The sequence below is a fragment of the Colossoma macropomum genome, unplaced genomic scaffold (genome assembly GCF_904425465.1).
Source record: "Colossoma macropomum unplaced genomic scaffold, Colossoma_macropomum, whole genome shotgun sequence".
In the NCBI taxonomy this organism is placed as follows: Eukaryota; Metazoa; Chordata; class Actinopteri; order Characiformes; family Serrasalmidae; genus Colossoma; species Colossoma macropomum.
In genome coordinates, this window is record NW_023494805.1 from 1,819,175 (window position 1) to 1,829,703 (window position 10,529).

At 43.1% G+C, this 10,529-nt stretch overlaps 1 protein-coding gene across 1 annotated transcript; it reads left to right on the forward strand.

The window, feature by feature from the left end:
* Positions 1-7,740: 7,740 nt before the first annotated feature.
* Positions 7,741-10,204, forward strand: LOC118826028 (putative uncharacterized protein DDB_G0271982; the record flags this gene model as incomplete). The annotated part of the gene is made up of 4 exons (XM_036596905.1): positions 7,741-7,758; positions 9,032-9,094; positions 9,339-9,437; positions 10,151-10,204. Coding segments are annotated over exons 1-4 (234 nt in total), but the record flags the coding sequence as incomplete, so codon positions are not given.
* Between the last annotated feature and the right edge of the window lie 325 nt (positions 10,205-10,529).

The following is a 10,529-nucleotide window of genomic DNA, read 5'->3' on the forward strand; positions in this document are numbered from 1 at the left end:
TTGATCAAGTAAAATGATCTGAGTTATGTAAAGATAAATTTGACTTATTTTAAGAACAGTTCGAGAAAACGGTCACACGCTGACCACCCCTTACTAGCAGGCTTAACTCGCAACTGAAATGTTAAGAAGAGCCATTTAGTCCTTTCAACAAAAACCACCTTGGGAGCCACAACACTATGTCCATTTTATCATCTGGGCTGTAAGTATGTCTCAGTATGTGCTGACAGTTCAGGCTAAAAATATAATACAAACAAAAACACAGACTGACTTTGCTCTGCTTTAAGCTTTAATCTTTAGCTCAGCTGTACGCCGCTTTTCTCACATCTCAGTCAGGAAACCTTTCCACAAAAGTAGAACAGTTTTCTTGTAAAATGTCTCAACATTCAACTTTTTACGAGGCTGAAGTCGCTTCTCATTCACCAGCTTCTCGTTCGAATTGTCCCATTAAATGGTGCCCGAGGCCAGAATGTACTGCTGTGCCATTTAAGGTGGAACGGGAGAATTCAAATGAGAAGAGAAGCGACCTCACGACTTGGTGTTTGACTGTTTCTTGTCCATTCGTCTCCAAATGGTCGATGTTCATCTTAAATCTCTCTCTTTGCTGTTTCGTTCGGTACTAGCTTGGCGAGGTTGTCTACGTCGCTGTGTGACCTGCAGTCTGTGAGCTAATCCTCAGGGCTGAAGGGTGAATTAGCAGTTATGCGTTAACTCCAGCAAAGTACAAAGTAGCTAACTACTAATTTTCCAGTAGCTCTCCCCACCTTGGAACAGCATCAGTTATTAAATATGTTCTGGATTTGAAACTGTAAAACACGTTCATTTCAACAGCCACGACAGAATAAAACTGTCAGAATATTAGAATTATTAGAATTATTCATGTGGCTTTTTAATTCATGTCATGAATCTCTTTAGAATTCACCTTTAGATTTACCTGGATTGTCAGGTGTGTCTTTAGAATTCACCTTTAGATTAACCTGGATGGTCAGGTGCGTCTTTAGAACTCACCTTTAGATTTACCTGGATGGTCAGGTGCGTCTTTATAACTCACCTTTAGATTTACCTGGATGGTCAGGTGTGTCTTTATAATTCACCTTTAGATTTACCTGGATGGTCAGGTGTGTCTTTAGAATTCACCTTTAGATTAACCTGGATGGTCAGGTGCGTCTTTAGAATTCACCTTTAGATTAACCTGGATGGTCAGGTGCGTCTTTAGAACTCACCTTTAGATTAACCTGGATGGTCAGGTGTTTCTTTAGAATTCACCTTTAGATTTACCTGGATGGTCAGGTGTGTCTTTATAATTCACCTTTAGATTTACCTGGATGGTCAGGTGCGTCTTTAGAATTCACCTTTAGATTTACCTGGATGGTCAGGTGCGTCTTTATAATTCACCTTTAGATTTACCTGGATGGTCAGGTGCGTCCTTATAATTCACCCTTAGATTTACCTGGATGGTCAGGTGCGTCCTTATAATTCACCCTTAGATTTACCTGGATGGTCAGGTTCATCTTTATAATTCACCTTTAGATTTACCTGGATGGTCAGGTGTGTCTTTATAATTCACCTTTAGATTTACCTGGATGGTCAGGTGTGTCTTTATAATTCACCTTTAGATTTACCTGGATGGTCAGGTGTGTCTTTATAATTCACCTTTAGATTTACCTGGATGGTCAGGTGTGTCCTTATAATTCACCCTTAGATTTACCTGGATGGTCAGGTGTGTCCTTATAATTCACCCTTAGATTTACCTGGATGGTCAGGTGTGTCTTTATAACTCACCTTTAGATTTACCTGGATGGTCAGGTGTGCTTCTGTAACTGTGCTTTATGACTGTCCAAACCTGCTGGTGTGCTCAGTTCGTAGAATGTCTGGTTGAACAGGATTTTAACAGGTTTCTAGGAAAGACGTCCTCAGTGCTGCTTTATAGGCTGAGATTCTGATCATTTCACCACCATTTACGCTGAAACTGGGAGTGAATTCATCCACTGATCAGTCTGATAACACAGACTTCCTGGTCATGAAACATGAATCTACACGTCCCGGTGTAAAATGCGTATCTAGAACTCTACACTTCATCTTTTAAAACAGAAGATCTGAGTGTCAGAACTGAGGCGTGTTTTAGAATTTGGCTTTGAAGTTGTGCTAATTTCTTGATGGCTTCTCTGAAAACAGCTCAGTTCCAGTTCAGAGTGAAGAGCTTTCTAAAATAAATACATTTCTGAGAGGTGTTTACCAATAAACAGCAGGAAACAGCGCCCCCACTGTTCAAATGAAGCAATTCAGTCCCCACAGTAAAGACTAAAGGCTAAAGACTATAGACTAATTACTAACTGCTAAAGACTAAATATGAAAGGCAAAAGACTACTGGCTGAATACTTGAGGCTTAAGATTAAAGACTAAAACACTAAAGGCTGAACACTGAAGATTAAGGCCTAACAGCTAATGCTAAAGGCTAAAGACTAAAGGCATAAAGAATAAAGACTAAGTACAAAGAATAAAGTCTAAGTGCTAAATGCTAAAGATTAAACACTAAAGGCTGAATAATAAATGCTAATGGTGAAACACTGTAGGTTGTGTCACAAAATGAGAATTATTAAATTAATCCACCGAGAACAGAATTAACTGCTCACCATTCAAACTTCACTCACAAAAACATCGGTTATCATAATAATAGTCTGACGCAGTTCTACTGTTAAATATAAATTAATTTAATTAAACGCTAAAATGTTTATTAGATACTCTATGCACTTATACAACAACAACAACAACAACAATAACAAAAATAATAACAATAATAATAATAGTAATAATAATTAATCATGATTATCTTATCAAAATTCATACTTGGGAAGAAAAAAAAAGACCGGACACTTTTTCCCTCCATTTTTTCTGAAGACTAAAGACTAAAGACTAAAGGTAAAGACTAAAGGTTAATGGCCAAAGATTCAGTCCTCAGTCCATGTATGATAACTAAGCTGATCGATAACTGCCTATATTTGCTTTTAGAGTGAAGCACAAAACAGGGCAGCAAATCAGAACAAAGCTTATTTACATATATCAGTATACACCAGCCTGTTTAAGGGAGCATTAAATATAGTGTAAATACTTGTCTGGTATCATAGAGAAGATTAAAAAATTTAGATATGAAGATATAAAAATTTGATGCTGCACCAGTGGCAGTTACTGCACCATTACACAGCTCGTAGGACCCTACTGAAGCACATCCTATGGAACCCTACTAAGGCACCTGTCATTGAACCATACCAACAACAACCCACAGAAACCCTACCAAAGCATGTCCCATGGAACCCTATGCACATCCCTGATGCACATCCTTTAGAACCCTACTGAAGCTCATCCTGTAGAACCCCACTGAAGCCTTCTGAAGCATGTCTCTGAGAACCCTACTGAAGCTCATCCTGTAGAACCCCACTGAAGCCTTCTGAAGCATGTCTCTGAGAACCCTACTGAAGCTCATCCTGTAGAACCCCACTGAAGCCTTCTGAGGCATGTCTCTGAGAACCCTACTGATGCACATCCTGTAGAACCCCACTGAAGCCTTCTGAAGCATGTCTCTGAGAACCCTACTGAAGCTCATCCTGTAGAACCCCACTGAAGCCTTCTGAAGCATGTCTCTGAGAACCCTACTGAAGCTCATCCTGTAGAACCCCACTGAAGCCTTCTGAAGCATGTCTCTGAGAACCCTACTGAAGCTCATCCTGTAGAACCCCACTGAAGCCTTCTGAGGCATGTCTCTGAGAACCCTACTGAAGCTCACCCCATTGGCTGAGTTCATGACAGACTGAAACAGCCTCTGTTTAACGAAGATCAGCGTTTTTGGGCGTCAGGGCTTCACTGGGAGTCTGTGATGCTGTTCTGAGGGCTTTTTAAAAATGGAAATCATCTTGATGTTTACTGGACGTTTACAGGCTTTTACAAACGTGCGTTTTGTCCCGCCTGGAAGCTCAGCTTCTGTGTGTGATGATTGGTGGAGCTCTGAAAGGGGCGGGATCTCAAAACAAACAATGCTGGTTCATAACTTAATAACCAGAATGCCTCACATGTCAAACCTAATGGTGAATCTCAAGGCAGAAAATAACTCTAAATGGACAATTTTACTGAAATATTTATCATTTCATTATTTCTGATTCTCAAACATGAAATATGGGGTAAAATAATCTAAACACGTTTTGGGTTCATTTTATAATATTAACCCTTTGTTGTTCAGTCAGTTCAGGTTATTCACTCGCATTTACTCTGCCTGATTGACAGGACTGTTAAACACGGTTTATCCACCAGATGTCGCTGTGGCACCACATTTCATTTCATTTACTCACTCACTGTTTATTACAATACATACGAATATTAATAATAATAATAATAATAATAATAATAACAATAATATTTATTTCTGTGGCAATTCAGTTCTTGTGTGAATGAAACGCTGCTGTATATAAACTCACAAACTCCAGTGTTTTATTCATTAGAACATGACATTTACAGTATTTTTCTAAACGTTTATTCTGGTTATTAGTTCTGCTGCAGTTGTTCTCTGGTTTGTTCAGACAGGGACTCTTATTGTGAAGGAGGGCTAGCCTGAGCTTCAGGGTCACGGAGGTAAAGAGTGCTAACGCAGCCAGAGAGTCTCCAAAAGGAAGGTAACTAATAAAGGGTGATTAGTAAAGTGCTGTTTTCTCATCACTCCAAACGTCCAGTCACTTTTCTCTGGGTAAGACATCATCATCACGCCCACCTTCAGGAGTTCCTGTTCAACCCTGAAACGGAGAGAAAGTCCAAATGAGATGCTCTTTTGGCTCATTGTCTTTTCTGTAGATGAGGTTTTACCTGTGACTCCAGTCTGGACTAAACTACATATTTTAATGGTGCCCATTATCACAGTAACCCAGTCTAGACTAGTGTATGTAGGAAAACCAGCTGTCTGTCATGTTAATCACTGATTAACGTTTTGATTGAAATTGTATGAGATTGGATTCATAATTTACAAAAAGTCTCCAAACCCAAAATTAAAAAACTGTCCTTAAACTAATCATCACATTTCTGTATAATCCAGTACTGTATCCTGAACTGGAGGCGATAGAGGAAAAATAAAACCTTCATTTGCATTTGAAATTTAAGTTCATCCCTAGATTTTAGGGTTGGGCGCGTCGTAAGGAGAGGCAGTTTCCTAGACACTTTGTAGGTTTAGAGCGACCAAATAAAGTGACCTCTATTTTGTGGCCGGGAGTCCAAGAGAGCACAATTGGCCCCCCTCTCCCCCATCACTCAGCGCGATGCTAGTCAGCGCAGGCGTCTGTTAGCTGACGTAACAGATCTGGCGGTTGGCGCTTTCCTCCGAGCGCGTTCGGCTGTCCAGTGACGTTGCGTGAGCGGCGGTTCGAAAAGATGCGGTGGCTGGTTTCACAGGTCTCGGAGGAAGCCTGTGCTGCCTTCACTCTCCTAGCGTTGATGGCATCATGTGATTGGGGGAGTCCTAACTAGCGGGTGGAATTGGAGATGACTAAATTGGAGAGATAATTGGGTAATAAATAAATAATTAAAAAAATATATAAAATGTTATTGTTTATTGAAAAAAATGTACATTCTTTAAGAAGCAGCGACTACCAGCTCTCCTCAGAAGACAAAGCAGGAACTAATCAGTGTAGCAACGAAAGAATATTGTGTTTAGGTATTAAGTCTCTTTTGTCCCAGTGGGATCAAGTGTCCGGAACAGAACAGGTCCCAGAATCGACCCCGACACACAAGTAGTTTATAGCCCAGTTCAGACAGGATTGAATGTACTTGGGCTCCTGGGGTCATTTCTTCTTTGTTTTTTCTCCCTCCTGTTGACCACTGCTACCTGCCTACAGATGGACATCAAGAAAGCGAACCTCGATCCCTGCAAACTATCAAATTACAGACCTATCTCAAATCTCCCCTTTATATCTAAGATCTTGGAAAAAGTTGTTGTAAAACAATTAAGCTCCTATTTGTGTAGGAATCAAATACACGAAAAATTTCAATCTGGCTTTAGGCCACATCATAGTACAGAGACAGCACTAGTAAAAATAGTAAATGATCTATTATTATTCTCCGACAAAGAAAATGTGTCCCTGTTAGTCCTTCACAATCTTAGTGCAGCATTTGACACAATAGACCACACTATCTTACTAGACAGACTAGAAAACCTTGTAGGGGTAACAGGAACAGCTCTTTCCTGGTTCAGGTCCTACCTCACTGATCGCTATCAGTGTGTTAATATAAACGGTGAATCATCTGCCCTCGTAAAGGTAAAGTATGGTGTTCCACAAGGCTCTGTTTTAGGACCTGTATTATTCCCATATTATAAGCTACCACTGGGCACCATTATCAGTAAACACGGCATAAACTTCCACTGCTATGCCGATGACACTCAGTTATACTTAGCAAGTGACCCAGATGATAAAATTAAACTTAGCAAGATTGAAGACTGTATACAAGACATAACTGACAGAACCGACACCCATTACAGAACTGACTCTCTGTGTGTTTTTCCTTTCTTTCTTTTCTTTGCCGAGTTGAACAGCTGCCCAGGAGCTCATTCTGATGCTGCTGCCTCTTCTGCCTTGATCGGGTGCCACTGCTTGCCAGCCCTCTGGACTGGCTTGACCACCATCAAGCTTCATGCTGTACTATGCCGTGCAAACCTCACCCTTACAACCTGACCCCACTGATGTTGATGCTACATGAACTAATCAAATTAATCAGTCACCCATTACAGAACTGACTGTGTGTTTTTCTTTCTTTCTTTTCTTCACCGAGTTGAACAGCTGCCCATCCTGTGCGTCTGATGCTGCTGCCTCTTCTGCCTTGATCGGGTGCCACTGCTCGCCGTGCAAACCTCACCCCCACAACCTGACCCCACTGCTGCTGCTGCCTCTTCTGCCTTCTGCTCGCCGTGCAAACCTCACCCTCACAACCTGACCCCACTGATGCTTCTGCTGCTGCATGAACTCGAACTATTCAAATTAATCATTGCTCCACCTGTTTTCCCTGTTTTTGTACTATAATACTTTGTACTAACAATGTTTACTATCCGGTGTCGACCAGAGGAGGATGGGTTCCCCTTCTGAGTCTTGGTTCCTCTCAGTGTTTCTTCCTGTTTCTCTTAGGGAGTTTTTCCTTGCCACTGTCGCCACTGGCGACGCTCATGGGGGCTCAGACCCAGATTTTTTTCTGTAATGCTGATTTCCTTGTAAAGCTGCTTTGTGACAACACCTGTTGTAAAAAGCGCTATATAAATAAACTTTGCTTACTTACTTACATTCCTTTCTGCTTCTCTTGCTTTGCTGGAATCGGACTGTGTTGTTTTCAGGTGATGCACCTCCTCTTGATGCTCCACATGAACAGAGATAAGTATCTCTGTAAATCAGGAAAGTATAATTAGTGTTATAACCACTATGAATGAAACAGTCATTTTTTTAAAAATATATTTTTTGTAAAAATATGCCGGAAACAGGCATTTTAGGAGGTGATTGTCGAAAAATAACAACAAAAAAATAAATAAAGACAAAAAGGATTCCCCACTAAAACCTGGCTATTTCCACTCTGATTATAAGTTATAATACATAATCAATTCTGAGTTTATTCTAGAGCCTAAAGTTTCTCCAGGACTCAGTAAGTTAATGTTACCCTGCATGGAGTGGCTCAGCGAATGTGGAGTAGAATGTATGTAGGTGGATCAGTTTGGATGCATCAGGTGAGATGGCGGAGAAGGACAGGGTGCCTGTTGTCCAGTCCAGATAAATTCCTTCTGTGTTAGATCGAGGGGGGACGGTAAGACCCCATATAACCCTTTGTGACAGATAACATACTTGGAACAGCAGTTTAGAGCCCAGGAATCACCACAACATCCAAACATCATATCTTTCCTCTTTTCTTGATCGACCCTTAACACTACTGCTACAACAACAGTCCAGCACCCACTGCGGTCAACCGCCCAGTAAAAGCATCCAGTCAGCCAACCAGATCTCTCAGGAGAATCCACAGCTGGGGGTCTCATCAACTCCAACTTTCTGTTGCCCTCAGACGGAGTGACATCTATGAGAGCCGGGTTTGGGTCCAGAGTGAGTCCTGTAATGCACTAACCCACCCAGTGGGGGATTCAAACTCAGGCCCTCAGGTTGGAGGGTCAGCGTTTATCAGAGGGAGCCATCGCTGAGAGCTGAAAGCAGTTGGATCCAAGTGCAGAACAACTCAAACATTAGAAAACAAAATGAAAGAAACAAAGACACCACAGGCAGGACTGAGCCTGCAACCTTGAGATCCTGGGGCGAGGGCTTAATACCACCACGATGATGATGATGATGATGATGATGATGATGATGATGATGATGCTGAGTAAGGTGCTGAGGGGATTTAAACAGGGAGAGGTTATTAGTTTCTGCACAGGGTTCAACAAAATTAAGTAGCAATCCTAACGGTGCATAATCAGAAAAAATATCAAACTGGGAATAAAGCAAAAATACAGGCTAATGTAAAATATAAAATACAAAATATTAAAGGAAAGACTATAATTTAAAAAGTAAAAATAAAAATAAAACTACAAAATAATTAAAAATAAAACTACAAATAAGTAAAACAGAAAGGGTGGATAAAACTAAACACTAAAATCAGCATCTTCAAACAAAGTTTAGATTTCAGAAAGATTGGTGGAAAAAGATCAACAGACCAGCAACTTCCTCTTCCTTTTGTCTTAGGTTCAGCTTTTCTCTCTTCTCTTGAGGAATAAAGACACAGCTGGAGAAAGAGCGCAGGAGAGGAAGAGCGAGGAGAGAAAGAGCGCAGGAGAGAAAGAGCGAAGGAGAGGAAGAGCGCAGCAGAGAAAGAGCGCAGCAGAGAAAGAGCGCAGGAGAGGAAGAGCGCAGGAGAGAGAGAGCGAAGGAGAGAAAGAGCGCAGCAGAGAAAGAGCGAAGGAGAGAAAGAGCGCAGGAGAGGAAGAGCAGAGGAGAGAAAGAGCGCAGGAGAGAAAGAGCGAAGGAGAGAAAGAGCGCAGGAGAGAAAGAGCGCAGCAGAGGAAGAGCGAAGGAGAGAAAGAGCGCAGGAGAGAAAGAGCGCAGGAGAGAAAGAGCGAAGGAGAGAAAGAGCGCAGCAGAGGAAGAGCGCAGCAGAGAAAGAGCGGAGGAGAGGAAGAGCGGAGGAGAGGAAGAGCGGAGGAGGGAAAGAGCGAAGGAGGGAAAGAGCGCAGCAGAGAAAGAGCGCAGGAGAGAAAGAGCGCAGGAGAGAAAGAGCGCAGGAGAGAAAGAGCGCAGGAGAGAAAGAGCGCAGCAGAGAAAGAGCGAAGGAGAGAAAGAGCGCAGCAGAGAAAGAGCGAGGAGAGAAGAGCGAGGAGAGAAGAGCGGAGGAGGGAAAGAGCGAAGGAGGGAAAGAGCGCAGCAGAGAAAGAGCGCAGGAGAGAAAGAGCGAAGGAGAGAAAGAGCGGAGGAGAGAAAGAGCGAAGGAGAGAAAGAGCGCAGCAGAGAAAGAGCGGAGGAGAGAAAGAGCGCAGCAGAGAAAGAGCGCAGCAGAGAAAGAGCGCAGGAGAGAAAGAGCGCAGCAGAGAAAGAGCGCAGCAGAGAAAGAATACAGGAGAGAAAGAGCGCAGCAGAGAAAGAGCGGAGGAGAGAAAGAGCGCAGCAGAGAAAGAGCGCAGCAGAGAAAGAGCGGAGGAGAGAAAGAGCGCAGGAGAGAAAGCGCAGCAGAGAAAGAGCGGAGGAAAGAAAGAGCGGAGGAGAGAAAGCGCAGCAGAGAAAGAGCGCAGCAGAGAAAGAGCGGAGGAGAGAAAGAGCGCAGCAGAGAAAGAGCGGAGAAGAGAAAGAGCGCAGCAGAGAAAGAGCGGAGGAGAGGAAGACCGCAGCAGAGAAAGAGGGCAGGAGAGAAAGAGCGCAGGAGAGAAAGAGCGGAGGAGAGGAAGAGCGCAGCAGAGAAAGAGCGCAGGAGAGAAAGAGCGCAGGAGAGAAAGAGCGCAGGAGAGAAAGATACAGGAGAGAAAGAATACAGGAGAGAAAGAGCGGAGGAGAGAAAGAATACAGGAGAGAAAGAGCGCAGGAGAGAAAGAGCGCAGGAGAGAAAGAGCGCAGCAGAGAAAGAGCGCAGGAGAGAAAGAGCGCAGCAGAGAAAGAGCGCAGCAGAGAAAGAGCGGAGGAGAGAAAGAGCGCAGGAGAGAAAGAGCGCAGAAGAGAAAGAGCGAAGGAGAGAAAGAGCGCAGCAGAGAAAGAGCGAAGGAGAGAAAGAGCGAAGGAGAGAAAGAGCGCAGGAGAGAAAGAGCGAAGGAGAGAAAGAGCGCAGCAGAGAAAGAGCGCAGGAGAGAAAGAATACAGGAGAGAAAGAGCGCAGGAGAGAAAGAGGGCAGGAGAGAAAGAGCGCAGGAGAGAAAGAGCGCAGGAGAGAAAGAGCGCAGCAGAGAAAGAGCAAAGGAGAGAAAGAGCGCAGCAGAGAAAGAGCGCAGGAGAGAAAGAGCGCAGGAGAGAAAGAGCGCAGGAGAGAAAGAGCGCAGCAGAGAAAGAGGGCAGGAG